The sequence below is a fragment of the Corvus hawaiiensis genome, chromosome 5, assembly GCF_020740725.1.
Source record: "Corvus hawaiiensis isolate bCorHaw1 chromosome 5, bCorHaw1.pri.cur, whole genome shotgun sequence".
In the NCBI taxonomy this organism is placed as follows: domain Eukaryota; kingdom Metazoa; phylum Chordata; class Aves; order Passeriformes; family Corvidae; genus Corvus; species Corvus hawaiiensis.
Window position 1 is genome coordinate 56,213,029 of NC_063217.1, and position 16,411 is coordinate 56,229,439.

The 16,411-nt window shown below is 42.2% G+C and overlaps 1 protein-coding gene and 1 long non-coding RNA gene across 5 annotated transcripts in view; one reads left to right on the forward strand and one right to left on the reverse strand.

Moving 5' to 3' along the window:
- TECRL (trans-2,3-enoyl-CoA reductase like) overlaps positions 1 to 16,411 on the forward strand; it is a 60,144-nt gene that overhangs the window by 25,183 nt on the left and 18,550 nt on the right. For 2 of the 3 annotated variants that reach the window (XM_048304842.1, XM_048304839.1), the window contains exons 3-4: positions 7,805 to 7,849; positions 9,105 to 9,208. In XM_048304842.1, coding sequence (XP_048160799.1) covers positions 7,805 to 7,849; positions 9,105 to 9,208 — 149 coding nt within the window. The remainder of the gene's footprint in view (positions 1 to 7,804; positions 7,850 to 9,104; positions 9,209 to 16,411) is intronic. The other variant, XM_048304840.1, reaches the window with a different exon arrangement.
- The window catches only part of LOC125326514, a 316,424-nt gene that overhangs the window by 23,817 nt on the left and 276,196 nt on the right, over positions 1 to 16,411 (reverse strand). The window lies entirely within an intron of this gene.

Genomic DNA, 16,411 nt, shown 5'->3' on the forward strand with positions numbered 1-16,411 from the left:
AGCCTCATTCCCTTTCCCTTCCTTTGCGCATGCACATTAATTTAAATGCAAATTCACACAGAAAGATCAAAATTAATTATGCTTTCTGCAGCAGGCTACATGAAAATGGAAATGCACAGGGCTGGCTTTTCCCTTTTCTCTTTTTTTTTTTTGGAAGTGCAAAGGAAAAACAATGTAGAAAAAATATTAACATATGCATCTAAATGTTGCATGCTTGCTTGCTTTTTTTTTTCCTGATGCTTTTTGGTGGTCTGAATTTCCACAGTTGCCTTCAGTTGCAGACTGTTTCAGAAGGAATATTGAAAGGTTAATGTGTTAGTGACATAAATCGACATCCAAATGACAAATAATATTCTGTTTACCACTAAAAAGAATCAATCTCCATTAAGAAAAACTATGCTGACTCTTAAGAAATTTGTCCATTAATGCCTGATCAGAATATAGCCAAACAATGAGACTTTAAATTTTTATTTCAGTGGGGGAAAAAAGGTATGGGGGAAGTGGAGTGTTCTGTTCCTCAAGAAGTTCAGGCATTTATATAAGATTTTTAATGAAAATGCAGTCAAGTAAATTTGTGACTCAAGGTGCAGTGCAGACTCCCACAGTCTGGAGCTTCCCATCTGGGCACAGTCACAGTAGCTGAACTGCCCCCAGGAACCGACATATGGACAGGGCTATCCTTTTTTGCCAGATCCTAGGCAAGAAAGGCAAAATTCAGAAACTTTTTTTTAAGGGGAATGGGTGCAGGCATTGTGTGCACTGTGCTATAGAGACATTAGGTGACCTCTGAGAAACCTTCTGGATCAGTCTCTGTGAGGCTTCAGTGGAGCTGCCAGGGTGACTGTTGCATGACTTCATGTAGGAAAAATGGATGGTCACAGATTTTAAACGCTTAAGGCCAATGGGAATAATCAAATGAACAGCTAAACCAGAAGCATTTAGCCAGATATTTAGTCAGGCTGGGGTTTACTTTCTTAGTAGTCCATGGGAAGTGCATGCTGTCCTGCCTCTGGGCCAGACCCTGTCCTAGTGCTGCTGGTCTTAGCCAGTGTGTCTGAGACATCAGTTCAGCCAGCTCACTGCCTGCTCTCCCTCAGCAAGCAGTGTGGTTGTAGCTCGATGAATTCACATATTGCAAAGACCAGAAGAAAGAAATGGATGCTTATGATCAAATAGCTCATTTTTCAAATTCCACATGCCATTAAGGAAGTGCTTCTTTGTGTCCCCATAGCAACTAGAGTTCAAGGTGCCTTTGTAAAACACATGGCCAAAGATCTTCCCTTCTTACAAATGAAACAAATCAGAGAAAATACTCAGAGAAAAAAGCTGACAAAGAAAAGGGATTTATCTTCAGCTATGGAGCCATTAAAAACAACATCAATTTCAGTACTCTGCTGAGATTTTACTGAACAGGGCACACTGGATCTGCTCTTTCCACTAACTTCCCATAAAAACATGGATCTAGGTCAAGATCTGCTCCCGCTCTTTAAATATTCTGATACACCCTCTCAGAGGTCCTTCTACCAGGAAAACACAGCCTAGCTGAATGATCCCAGATCCAGAAAGTGCCCTCTGAATGTCAGCCCTGTGCCCTAAAGACTTAGCAAGAGATGGAATCAGCACACAATTGGTAGGCTGACCCTGGCGAGCCCTGCTGGTCTCAGGAGCTCAGTCTGGTGTCAGCTGAGAGGTACCTGGAGGGGGCCTGGCCAGAGCTGGTCTCTGAGCTAGCCCTGGAAAATAGACCCAGGTGATTGTGCTGGCACTTAGTGTGTCAAAGCAGCAAAACATCTCTTGGCCTGCAGCCAAAGAGGGCCTTTGGAGAGGGACCATGCAAAGAGATGCTGTGGTCCTGCTTGCCCCAGGCTTGCTGCTGAGAGCTGCAATTCTTCAAGTGGGCTGGGTGTTCAGATTGCAGCTCTCAGCAGCTGCCATTTATTACAGTTACAGGAGGCAAGCACAGTAAGTAATCACTTCGGCTACTTTCTCTCTTGATCTTGTGGCCAAGCTTAGTTTTACTGTGGTTTCTTTGGTGTGCTTTGCTTTCTACCATCATGCTCAGGAATCACTCAAGTGCGATGTTAGCACAATAAATCACACAGCCCTTTTTTCCAAATAAAAGCAGAAAGCAATAACTTCGAGTCATTTCAGCATCCTGCTTCTCCTGCTCGCAGCTCAGTGAAGCAGAAGTACACAAACTTCAGCCAGCAAAGGCTGTGGTTGCTAGCATGGTGATATCTCTATCTTTGTTTTCTCAGAAGTGTTCCTGGGAACACTCAGACACAGCTGCTGCAACCAAGGGAGACAACACTTATGGCCGTTGTCTAAGGTCACAGACATGGGACAACTGTATTTGTTCAGCGTTTACTTGTCAAGGAGAGACCTCAGCAAGTTTTAAGATAATCTGCCTGTCTCTATATATTGTGCACAAACCCAGTATCCCCACACATACTGATATGTGAGTCTTTCCTAGCAAACTCTTCTTATTGCTACATGTATATCAAAACTGCCATCTGGTTAAGGTCGTGGAATGCATTTCAGCCGTGCTCAGTTCACATGAGCAAGTGCTGTTACACTTCTCAGCTCATGTGCAACGTTTTTGTGATCAGATAAGGGAGGTTGGTGCTGCAGTGGTTCGTTGGAATTTCTGCTATTTCTGCAAATTTAAACAACATGCTGCTGATGATTGATTATAGTAATTTTGTTGTTCATATCACCCTATTCATATCACAGCAGGTATTGCTTGTAATTATTAAGGCTATTTGTTATTAGAGATGCACGGGTGGTGAAATACAATGAGAAGCAAACAATTTAACTGGTAATAAAATTAGCTGATGATGGAAAGTCAATCTGCTAATTATCTCCAAATTGTGCCTGTCAGTTGTGTATTGCATTTCTTAGACTCCTCGCTCCCCAGCAGAATAGTTTTTGCAGGTCTGCATTCTAAGGAACACAGCGAATTCCCCAGCAAGAGAGGTTTTCATCATGTTCCACCTTTGTTCTCATACAGGCTCATGTAACTCCATAAATACTTTGTGACACACGGGCATTTGATTGTGCAATTTACTGCAGAGCAGACAGTGCACTAACTTTTCTGTAGAAGATTCTTTATGAAACTTAATAAAAATTAGGTCAATTCCTTCAATTTCATATCTATTGAAAAATACCAAGTACTTAGATTTCTTAGTTGTTAAATTTTCAAAACATCTCGTGATATTTAAGTGGTGAAACACACATTAGGATCAATTTAAATCATGTGGGTAGAGTACCTCTGGACACTGTTAAAGCTGTGTAGGGCCTTTTCTAACTGTCCTTGGTTGCTAGGATTGTCAGCTGGTTCATTTACTAGGATTCTAGTATACAGGCAGTGAACAAACAAACCATGAGGTCAGCAGGACCAGTGGAACTTGGTTTTCTGTGCATTTTTGCACAGTGGTATTGGCAGCTGGGCATGGCACAGAGGCTGTCATTTTAGCTGGTATTTGTATGGTCGTTTGACAGCACTACATCTCCTTTTTATAGCCAGTATTAACAGGTAATTCCATAGTTGGCTATGGGAAAATTAAAGGTGGCTGTCTGTTTTTATGTGTCCTGTCAGTTTGCTTGTATTTTAATTTCTGTTTTAAGTATGGATGGGTACAACAAATAACCCACCCAAACTTAAATATTTTTCCTCATATCCATTTTTTTAAAGAGGTTTTTAAAAGTAAACATTGAGTTTCTTTCCAAGCAAATGTCATCCTGCGTAGAAAAATTATGATGCCTTAAAGATAATAGAATTAAAATATTCTAAGCTTTTTTAAAATAAATGTATGGATTTTTTTAACGCAAAGTTGGAACAAATTCCTGATAGAGAAGATGGAATGTGGTCAAAGACTTAAGACCTGTCACAATTGCTTACACTTCCAGACTAATGGAAGCCTGTACACATAGAAATAACTTTGCCTGAGTCATAACAGAATAATTCATAGAACTGTAGAACAGTTGAGGTTGAAATGGATAATGAGAGATCATCTAGTCCAGCCCCCTTGGCATGGGAAGGGACATCTTCAACTAGATCAGGTTGCTCAGTGAAGAAGAATGAAGCTGATGTCACTTAAATTCAAGGAGTTTGTGAATAACTTTTCAGCTGAGGAATGGGCAAAGCTTTCAGGTGCCTACACACCTGCAGTTGGAGGGTGACCATGTTGGAGTCTGAGGCAAACATCCTTCCAGAGAAGGATAAGCCAGGAGAGTAGAAATAATCAAATAGAGATGGAAAGCTAGGAAGTAATTTCAATAGCTGTCCAATGATATTGTAAAGAGAGGAACTAAAGCTGTTTTACATAAATGCTAGAAATGTAATAGATGAGGAGGAACCAGAATATTGACTAAATATTAGAGGATGTAATATTGGCTAAATAGACCTGTGGTTTGAACCATCATGGCCACTCTTATTTCCTGGACAGCTTATAGCTGCTTTTCCAAGTCAAAACCAGTCTGGGATATATAAGTGAGCTGAAATGCTATTTTTACAACTGTGTTCCTAGTGTGAAATACATATACAAACCTATAAACCTTGCATAAGGGAGCTGAACAGCTCTGCTAACCACAAGGATTACACAAAGACTGTGACCTGCTGTGGCTGAGCTCTGATGCACCATCACGATGTCAGAAAGTAAATATTGATACATGCCTGATCTTAGATGCCACAGGAGTTACAAGATAAACTTCAGTCACCCACGGTCTTGGATTGCCATTAATCTCTGCAGGAGGCAGCAACGGAAAATGTTAATAAGAAAAAACTGGGAATTAAACCCTGCTAAAAACCCCCCAAAACAACCCTGCAAAAGAGAAACCCTTCATGGAAGCAAAGGGAGCTCTGCCAGGTGTGGGAGTGCAGAAGAGGCTTTCAAGTGCTGCACACAGCTGCAGCTGTGCCTCTGCCTTTAACGAGTGTGTGTTTGTCCTGTCTGGGAGCAGGACTCTGCACACACACTTCGGAGCTCCTGCTGATGCCAGGTGAAGCTGCTCTGTCAGACAGTGCTGGCTCTGGGTATCCGAGAGAGCCATCAACCCCCCATTCTGACAGGCAGCAGCAAGAATTAATATAAGTGGTAATTAGTCACTCAGTTTGGCTTCTTTTCACTATTTAATGAAAAGAGAGCTTTCCTGCTATAGGAATGAGAGGAATTTGTGTCTGCCATAATGCAGGCTGGATTTTAAAAGCATCCCACATTGCCAAACAGAAATCCAGAGCTGTTCTAGTGAGATTTTTGGAGGATCCCTGTGGAAAATAGTCATTGGAGGAAGGCAAATAGGTGGTGACAGGTGGGGCCAGGGTCCCCTTGGCTGACTGCTACCAAATGGTGAGCAGGATGCCTAGGAATGTGTGAGATTTCCTATTTGAGTCTTACCAAGCTGGGAGAGCAGACTCTTTTTGGGGTCACACTTCTCCCCAGGAAGCAATGCTGGTTTCTGCAGGACCCTGGACAGCTAACACTTGGGAACAGCCTTGCTGAAATCTGCTGACAGTAGAGACTGAAAGCAGGAAACTTTGGTGTTCTCACTCAAACCAACATAGAAATGTGTTTGGACTTGGTTCTCCACTCCATTTAGCATTTCCACTTGACGTTAGCTGGTGGCCCCCCACCAACACAAAGATCAGGGAAGGAGCAGCTAATTCCTGGCCCTTCCAGAAGAATACACACAGCACTCCAAGCATGGCCTGGAAACCAGAGACACACTGATACTATAACAAGGTCACTGCAGATGAGCAGCAGCAAAGGCACACTTCCATCTGTCTAAATTTTTGAGTATGTTTGAACATAATGGTACACTGAGGCTAAGGAAATATGGGATGACGTGCTTAAATGCACAACCTCTGTTTGCCCTTGTGAAGATTATGAGCCATACCTAAAAGAGCATTGCCACAGGATCAGGTAAATTGACTTTTATTGAAACATACTGTAATATGAAGGGGGGAGCTGGGGGGAAGATTCCAATTTAACACAAATACATTGCATTTCAGGCTCCCAAATAACTATTGATATCTGCTGTCCTGGAGCAAATCATATCTTCCTTGACAAGTCAGACAGCTGCTCCTTCTCTATCTTCCCTTTGTTATCCTTAATAGCCATGGATTGTTGTGGTACCTTGAAAAAAATATTTGCAACTTACTCGATGGATGTCTCACCTCCTGCTATTAGCCCTGTTTCATGGGTTCATCTAACGCCTGTTCTTGCCCACAAAAGTCAGACCAAGTGCTTTTGAAATGAGGGTGTGCTGGGTGTCACTGCACAGTGCACAACACTGTGTACAGCTCCCTTCCCCTCCAGCTGGCAGCTGGTGTACAGCTCTCCTGATCATCCTGGAATACATTACACAGAAGCAACCTCCAGAGCTCATCTAGTCCAGGTTCCTGCTCAGAGCAGGGCCAACTTGCAAGTCCTATAAGACTGTTCAAGGTCATCCCCAGAGGAGGCCTGACTATCTCCAGGGAAGGTGATCCCACAGCTTCTGGAGGCAAATGTTCCCATGTTTGATCACAGTCATTGTGAACATTTTTTTCCATTTAAAGGTATGGAAATAATTGTACCTTAAATACAGGATCACTAAGAGTGGTAAGATATGTCTAAAAAAAATCTGACTAATTTCACCCAGGCTTTGAATTGAAAGGAAAGCAAATCTCCTTCAAGCTATCAACTGTGTAAAAGGAAATAAAGACAAATGTAGTAGCAATGTCTGAGGGTGGTGATATTGCAGCAGTTTCCTCACCTTTCTCGGACAATATTTGCTTCCCCCAATCTCAGTCAACATCATGGGCTATGTAAGGTCTCCCCAGGCTGCTTCAGGTCAGCCCAAAAATGTGCTAGGTCAGCCCTAAAAACCTTCAACAGCAAACCAAAGAGTGTGTATGGGTTAAGCAAAGTTACTTGTCCTTGTGAGGCAAAAAAGGAGTGTTTATACTGTCCATACAGCCCCACAGCTGCAGAAGCACAGCCTTCTACATAGAGGAACTTTAATGGCCAAATTAAGCACTTGAGCAGCCATGATCCCCTCTGCCCCATGTCTGTGGCAATTACCAGCTTACTCTGACACCAAGGGAAACAAATGCATCTGGAGACCTGTACCTGTTTGACCAACCTGACAGGTCTCTGTTCAAAATCACCAAAGGGAATCCAATAACAACTGCCAACTGCTATTGTGCATTTTAGAAAGACCTCTAAACCAGAGCATTTAAAAATGTACTTCTAGGAAACATCCTTAAGTTGAGGGTATCAAGGAAACCATAAGTATCCCAGTATTAGCTACCCATGTGCTTCTACTTTCTGTGTCCCTATTTCCCTGATTAATCTGTGATTGAGAACTAATACAAGCTGCACATCCCTAGTCAGGTTTTATGTTCCTGAAGGGGAAACACAAAGTCCTTTGGACTGGACTGTAGCACAGGTATAATTTTGGAAGGAGGGGCAAGACTGATGGATTTAGTACTGCATTTATTATATTTTGGCAAATATAATAATAAATAGAGTCATCTTTATATTTCCCAGTGCTGCACACACAGGCTGTGCTGACAGAGTGCTCAGCATTGAGACTGGCCTTCCAGCACTCAAATGGGGAGAAGGGATTTACGCTCTAATGTGTGTATTCTGTGCTTCTCCCAGCTCTCTTGTATTCTATTTGTACAGCTAAGACTGAAAAAGAGGTGTTTTTTTATTCCATCTCAGTTTTGTAGCTATCAGCTGAAAAAAACCCCCCAAACCTAACAGAAATTTAGCTCTTCTATCATGAAATTAACAGCCACACTTTGTGATTGGAACAGGTCCCCAGTGGTACCCGTCCCGTGTTGGCCTGCAACTAGAACACAGTGAGTATTCATATGGCTGAACACAGGCACCTAACATATTACTAATGCTCTGGCAGGTTCTCCTCCTCACAGTATTGCTCTCTCTATACTTGTTATTGGGTGAACTGTTAGTACATTCTCATTAACTGACATAAATTATTAACCTATTAGTTTTCTCACTAATAAAGGAACCTAATGGTTTTCAAAACCACTGAGTAGAAATGTTCCAGGATACAGTGTATGGATCAAATAACGAAGGCAAGGCATTGTCTTGATGTTTCAAGCCCATTCACTCCCTTCCTTCCCTCACTGCATTACCTGTTTTAATACTTGCTCAGTGCCTCACCAGAAGATGCAGCTAGCTGCAGGAGGCAACCCCTGTGTCAGTCCACAAGTTCTTGGTGGACATAGCAGTGAAAGATAATGGAAGATGCCAGGAGCTGTTTGGTGTTTGGTCTGTGGATGTGGAGAATTGCAAAGACGTAGAAAATGAGGGCTCAGCACCTGATGGAATTTAGCAGCCTCACTGATGTAAACAGTCGACAAAAGTATATTGAAAGGGAGACCATACATAAAGAAAAGAGCAAAGAGGTGTTGCAGCCATGGCAACATACTATGCCAGTGGCTGCTGGATTTTTCCAATATCCAGCTCACTGCCTACATATATGTAAAAAAGAAGAACCAAATGTTGTTATTTCATGTCTCTGCCTGCACACTTCAGATCCATTAGGTTTGGAAGCAGAAGCTTCAGAATACTGCAAACAGTATTGTAATGCTCAGATACACCTGGTCTGCCTAGGTCAGACAGCTGGCAAAGAAATCTTGGATTGTGAGCCTTTGCCCAAGAAGTTGCATTCATCATCAGGTGCTGCCTGTTATAAAACAGCCTGAGAGTGCAAATGCTTCAGCAAAATATGTCAGTGAGGGAGATGCTGCATAACACAGACTTTGCCATTAGTCTTGCAAGACAGGGCAAGCAGTGCTCTGTGGAGTTGTTTGATTGCACGGCCTGTCCCTAATGGGCCAGGTTAACAGAGACAGCATCGTACAGCTGTCACACATTGCTGCCTCATGCTTTTGTTAAAATGGAGAGGGAATAACTCTCATGGAAGAGCTCTAAGTTGCTAACCTGGAGAATAAATACCAAGTCACCAAAGTAAATCAGACTCCAAGCTGGGCCTACAGCTAGTGAGCAGGGCAGCCTGTGTGTTATGCTGGGTCTCCGAGAGCGCACCTGTTGTTCACCCCATCTCCTCTTCCATTTTTGCCACTGCAGACGGGCCTTTTTTGAAGGATTCCGTCAGCATTCAAAGCCTTGCCGTCTCCTCCATCGTTACACTGTACTTTACAGACCTGGGTCAGCAGGTCGGTTGGACCACAGTAAGTATGTCCTCGTAGCAGTCAGCATGATACATCTTAATGGACAATGTGTTTTGGCATCAAATTGCTTCAGCTTCCTCAGCCTGTGCTTCCTTATGTAAAATGGCATAATTAGTTTATCAGCACTCAAAACAGAATTAAATGGAGAGTGAGCCAAGTTATCAATATGCTAACTCTGACTTCCAATTAAAGATTAGAAGGGGAACATAAAAATATTGCCTGAGGGAAAAAAATCAATTTTAAAAAACAGTTTTAGCTTATCTTGGGCTCATATGCCTGTGCCGAACTGTAGTCAAATACATTAATTTACTGAAATACTCCTCATCTTTGAAAGTGGAAGGATATTATAAAGAAAAAATGGATTTCTAGTAATCCTGTTACTAATGTAGGAAAATAACTGGATGGAAATAACTTACGCTTTGTCCAAGCAAAGAACAATTCTGAGAGAGGCCAAGGATTCCAAGCAGAAGATGCCCAGCAAGGCTCAGGAGCCAAAACTTTTGAATCTCCTTGTAAAACAAAAGCATTTGCCATAACAACAATAGCTGTCTTACGCTGTAGGTAGACCAGGTTTGAATTTAGTTATTTTTCTATAAGCAGGTATTGGAAGGTCAGGGTGCTGCGAGAGAGGCAGCACATTCCACCCAAATGGGGTGTAGGGAACTCTAGCTTACAGGCTCCTTTGGGAAAGTGAGAAGTAAAAGATTGAATTCTTCCACAGCCCAAAGACAGCAGACAGTATGAGGGTTTGAAAGGACAGTAAAAGAATGGGAGAAAAAGGGACCTTTCCAATGTCCTGCAGAAGGCACATGTGGGGAGATGAAAGTAGTCTCGTGATCACTCTGACCAAGCTTTTGCTGCAGTAGAGCACTAGCAGGAGTAACACACAACCCACATCTGTATATTGGATAACGAGATTCCCAATTTCTGCCCTGAGAAACCTGAGTAAGACAGAACTACAGTTTCTGAAAGCCATAAAAGCCATGATAAAACTTCTTATGGAAATGGAAGGCAAACCACCAGTTGCTTGCAATCCTTTAATGAAGCAAACGAGTTTTTGCTAACTGGCATCATGGCTGTTGGCCACATTATTAGATTCTTACCTCAGGCAGTCCACAGATCTCACCCTGCTCACATGGGGAGACTACAAGCCACTGTCCTTCCTTGGCTGTGCCTACAAGGACGGAGCTTGTGTCAGGTCTTTGAGCAGCTTGCAGGTGATAGTCCCTGTTCCTCTCTCCAATAGGTCACTATGGGATATGACACATTACTACAAGACACTTAGAATGGATATGCTAATTTACAGTTCCTTATCTGTTGAAACGTACCCTCAAGGTGAATGATGCTGCCAGAACTGCCTTTGGCTTGGGAAAAGTCAGCCTCTGCATCAGCTCTATAAGGTCACATATCTGTCCCAACTGCTCAAGATCATGTGCATTTCTCCCTCTCCAGGGAAGCAGATAGCCCTGAGCAGCAACAAGTATGGCAGCTTTTAGGCACTGTGAAGAAGAGCATGACCTGTGTCCATCCTTCCCAGTTCTGACAGGACTCAGATCCCCAGGGGACCAGCAGCTTACTTCAGTGGAACTAGAGCATTTCCCACCGTGTGACCTACCTGTTTGAGTAGAGGTCTGTGCATTTACTGAGGCTGAGGCTTTACCCCATCCTGATTAATGGCCTACTGGGGCCAGACTAATTAATGCTAGTCCCGTTTCCCTCACGAATCCATCCCACCATCTCTCAACCATGGAATTTCCTTGTAAAGCAAAATTGTGATTACTGCAGCTTCCTGTTTGCTACAATTAACTAATCTGCAAGAACCTTATTTATTCTCTTTTCCTGGTGGTTTATGTAGCCTGAGACAGTAACATAACTAAAGCTTAATATCCCATTATAAATACTGCAGTTATGACCAGGAGTAGGTACTGCAGGCAGTGGCATTTTTTTTATGATTTAATCTGCATGCAAAAAGTTGACTCTACGAGTTTCTGAATATTCATCTTATCCCATTCTGCTCCATATTCTAAACTGACTCCATTCTCTGTGGGAGAAATCTTCTTCCTAGCCACGTCATTTAAACAGTCAAGAGATTTTTATATTATAGCTAGTCTACAGCAATAGAGAAAAGGTTCACAGAAGATTCTATTCTAACAACAGCAATTAGAAATGCATTTGTACACAGGATGTGTAGTTTTACTGCCATTTTTACTGTGCTTAGAGCTCCTGTGCTCCCTTCCCCCTTAATGCTCTACCAGATTTACGCACACAGTGAGGGAGGCTTCTGATTTAAAGGTTTGACATTTAAATAAACAAGGCACAGAATGAAAATATTCTTATCTCATCAGCAAAATGATAGCTAAGGAACAAAGGGCCACATTCAGGTCTGGACTCCAAAAATAAATACAGAAGCACATGGAGACATGTTGGGGCTGCAGAGGTTGATGCATTGGGTATGGATCTGTCTAGGGGAACACTAAGCACAGAGGTGGGTCTTCTGGGGCTCTGTCACCTCACTGGAGATCACACTTGAGGACCAAGACCCCCAGTGCTGGGGATTTACACCAAGACAATGACTTGTGGTTTTTAAAAGGGGAAAGCAGTATCAACCTCCACCTGGGAGCAGCACCCTTTCCAAACACGTAAAATAAAAGGTGATGCCGCTCTGTGTTCCCAGATAAAGAGTTTGTGCATCAATAAGTCTAGGAAAATCAAGAAACTTCAGCTTCCCTTTTGGAGCATTCACAGTCTCAGATTTACAATACTTGTCACACTCCACCTTGGCAGCTCAAGGGTTTGTTGTCTCCTGTTGTCTACTTAGCCCTCTGCCAGAGGCTGACACCTTGTAGGAAGGATGTTTCGTCCTCTTCCTCAGCTTTCCTAAAACACTGTTGCACAGTGACTAAAATATTTTTGGTGTTTTGTGCAATGAAAAGCCAGACATCCCCTGGGCTCAGGTTACACCACAGCTCTGAGATTGGCTGCTGTCAACAAATTCTAGAGGCTAGGTTGCTCTGATGGAGGGAGGAGGACAAATTTGGGTGAGGGATTTGTGACTCTCCTCCATTGGAACAATTATTTGTCAGTCTCTTTTGAAAAATGAAGTCCTTTTCTAGGATAAAAGTAGGTATTCAACCTCAGCTGGCTCTTTTAGAAGAAAGGAGGCCCTCAAGGCTGATTTCCAGAATATAATTCAGGGAGAAAACAAAACCTGTTTCTTAGTATCATGAAATTTGTTAGAATTCTTGCTCTACTCTCCCTTCTTTTATATAAAACAAATATTACCTGAAACACATAATTTACTTCTGCACAAGACGTACCAATTTCTTTACCCTGCCTGGAGTGTATGATTGAGGTCTGCTGACTGATGCTGCAGAGATACTAATGGGAGCTGAGTTTATAGATTTGTTTTATATGGCCCTGTAAAGATTTTACCCCCAGGGATGTTTGAAATTTCCACCACTGGAGCGACGGCTTTTATTTTTAATCTCTGCAATTTTGGGCCTAAGCATGTTTGACAGACACCTCTTTTTACATAATTGGAATGTGGCATGGTGACTTTCTGAAACATGGCTGGTGTTTTACTACTAAGAATATACACTGCTGCTGTAGTGAAAAGAAGAAAAAATGGAAAAAATCCATTCTTCCTGCTCAAATTCACACTGCTTCTAAAGCTTTCCTTATTTGAGCAATGATTGCAATTTCTGATTTATCAGCTTCTGTTGTCCTGTTGCTACCTGGGCCAGCTACCAAAAGGATCCAAATAGAGCTGAGAAAACAGCATAGAACTGTAAAAAAAATATTTTACCTCCGAGCTTGTGAATTTCAGAAGATTAACCCTGAAACACAGTACTTCAGTAAATATTTTTTGTAACTGTGATTTAAAATTAGGGATTGCTTAAGTACTTTGACTCCTGAGGGCCTTAAAATAGTAAGGCTGGCAGCAGAACCGCTCCATTTCAAATTTCCCAATGAAAAAAGATTCTGCTCAATTTAGAAATGTAGAGACTAATACTTGTTTAAACCCAAGAGCATATTTGAAGTCTGAAAATCCACATTTTTCACTAATTGATCTGTTCTCCCCTGGCTGGCAAGTTAGACATTGTGGAAAATGAGCAAGAAGCCAGGGAGGGATCTGTGTTTGGAGCTGTGTGGTTATGCACAGCACCTGTACACAGTGGGGAAGGGCTGTAAGGAGGTGCTGCTGTTCTCTCAAAGGGAAGGCAGTGCTTTGGTCAGTGTGGTTCTCCCCTCTTGCTGGCACAGTGCCTGTGCACCAAAGTTTGTCAGTCCTGTTGGTGAACAGGGGAGCAGCAGTTTGCTCTGTCTGGCACAGCTCAATCCGTTGGTCCCATAAATGTGGAACAATCCCATGAAGTCTATGGGATGATTGCGATAGGAAGCGATTTGCGTATCAATGGGTTTGGAAAAAAAGCAACCAAACTGCTGCAGGCTCATTTTCTCCACCTTCTCTGCACTGAGGCCAGATTTGGACTCCCCATGAAGAACAACTTAAGACATTTTCCCTAATTTGGGAACAGAAGAAGAGACTTCAGTAAAGGTCTATAACCTCCCAATGGGATGTAAAGGTACAGACAATTACAAGAAAAGGAAAAAGAGAGGATCTGAGGAGTTTGAAGGAGTGTGAGGATGGGAGTCCCAGCAAACTAGTGAGCCAGTGTAAAGATGATAAGTGTAAGAAAACTCATATTATCATAGCTTAGGAAGGAATTTGAGGTCCAGGTGAGAGAGAGAGAGAGCTGAGGATCTGTTTGATGTATCAGAGAATGTCACTGAATGGTTCTCAGCAGATAGATATCAGGGTTTGCTTATTCTGCGGCCAATTCAGACAGAATTAGTTGTCGGAATAGGACCCTACAAATTGAGTAACACTCTCGGGGAATTGTGGATACCTGAAAAGCTTTGCAGAAGTGCCAAATAAACAGAACGTGTGAGTCTGTGTGAATCTACGGGTGGCTTAAGAACAGCTACAAAAAAGTGCCAAAGACAGAAAAATCCTCAAACGGTTTTTCATTGCTAAACCTCTTGGATCAATAGATAATTTGCTCACAGAACATGATCTCCAGGAGAAAAAAGAAGTCACTAATTCCTGGACAGCACCTTTTCCAACTACAATTATTTGTAATGCAAAGCACCTCTGTTTTACAGCTAACAGTTTGTACTTGGCAGAGGTTTCTGCTTGAACACACAGTAAGCGTTGCTCTACCTTGGTGCAGTTGGCCAAGTCTTGAGCTGATCCCAGTCAAAAGCTGCGAACTTTTAAAAACATTGTGACCTTTCACAAAGGCAAACTGCACACACAAGATTGCTCTTATTTTTCATTTAATTAAGTCTAATATTTTTCAGCCTCCAGGGTTATCAGGAGAGAACAGCTTGCATTTGCCTGATTTCTTGCCATGGTTTTATATTGTTTGTGCCTTTCCTTGGGCCACACATACTTTTGGCTCTTTGTTATTGCCCAGTGGCAGCATGAAGTTAACAGATAAGGGAAGAGGAGACCTCTGAAACTGCCCAGCTGGCAGATTTGGGTTCCTCAGATGCTGCTTCTAACGTTGCAAACAGTGTTGCAATAATTTCTCTTGGTCTTAACAACAAATGCCACTAGCTCACGATGAACCATGCCAGAGTGTCAATTTTTCAGTTGCCAAAGGGAATTAGGGAGCTACTAGAAAACTTAATTCTGAGGGTTCTAGTTACTGTTAAGCACAGCAAAGAGTGAAAGACCTACACCTAAGGGTTTATAGGAATGCCCTTGAGTTTTTACCACTTTGAGTGCAAAAAGAAGGTAGACAGAATTCAGTAAGCATAAATAGAACAAACTGTTTCTTTTAGTTATACACAACTTTATGCCTAAACCCTTCCTGCTGCTCAAGGAACAAAGAGCTGCTTGATGTACAGTACTGGCAAATGTCGACATTTTCCTATTTGTATTCAGAGTAACAAAGGAGGTTGACATTTTGTCAATCTATGCAAATTTGAGCAGTTATAGTCCCTCTAGAATGCATAAGCCTGGCACAATTATTTTGTATGGGGAATTTTGCCCAACCCCATACAGGGTGTAAGGAGAGCGCAGAGGAGAGTGAACCATGGGGTGAACTAGTGTTGAGCACTGTGAACCAGAGACAGAAACAGTGTTTGAGAGGACCAGGTGCCCCTTTGCCCACCTTTTTCTGATGCCCTTGACAAGCCACTGAATTTCTCTGTATTTCAGCTTCCAAAATACTGGCAAGAAAGTAACAGTATTTTCCACTTTGCAAAGTGCTTTGAGGCTTCTGGATGGAAAGCACAGATGCTGTTATTTATAATAACCAGGTATTAAAAAGCACAATTTTGTTTACATATCTGCATAGCAGATAATAAATACACATTTTAAAACAATGCACGTTAAAAGGAAGATTTCAAAATGCTGTCAAAGACAGTAAAGATCTGGCAGCAAATCTGAACTCACATTGGTGTTTGGTTACAAAGAGGACTTGAGTGCTTCACTGAATATGTATTGGTACAAACATTTACAACATACATATATGTGTGTGCATAAGAATAATGTTTGTTAATTTGCAATAATTTTCTGTTTTGAGTAAGAAACACGAAAGGACTTGTGGTCTAAGGGAAGAATTTTGACCGTGGTATGAAGTGGTCTGGTGCCAAGGTTTCAGACAGCTCAGTCTTAGAAGAGACAGGAGGAAGCTGGGGTTTCGCCTGCCTTCTTCCACAGACTATGCACAGCCCTGACTTGGACAAACAGTGCCCTTCGCTGTTCATTTCCCAGCTCCTGAAATTGGCCTGAGTCAGCTGCAATTTGCCTATAAAATCCTACAGCAAATCCATTCTACCTCTGGTATTTGCAGTAAACATTGAGCAGCAGCCTGAAGTACTCATAGACACCGAGTCACTGCAAAATCTACCCAGACAAGGGACATTTCAGGTGTGTCTTCATGCACAATTTAAGTTTTGTAGACTGAATTAGCCAGTTCCATGAGAACTGGAACAAGAAGTAATTGAATATTCAAGCAGCCCTTAAGAACTGTAAACAAAAAACCTGATACAAAATTGCTGCTGCTCCGGATTTTTGCAAACATGAAAATACAAAACTTTTACAAAGGTGAAGATTTTAGAGATGGTGCTAAAATTATGCCATTATCATCCCCAGGCAACTGTATGGCCTCTAATGAGGTAACAAAGTAT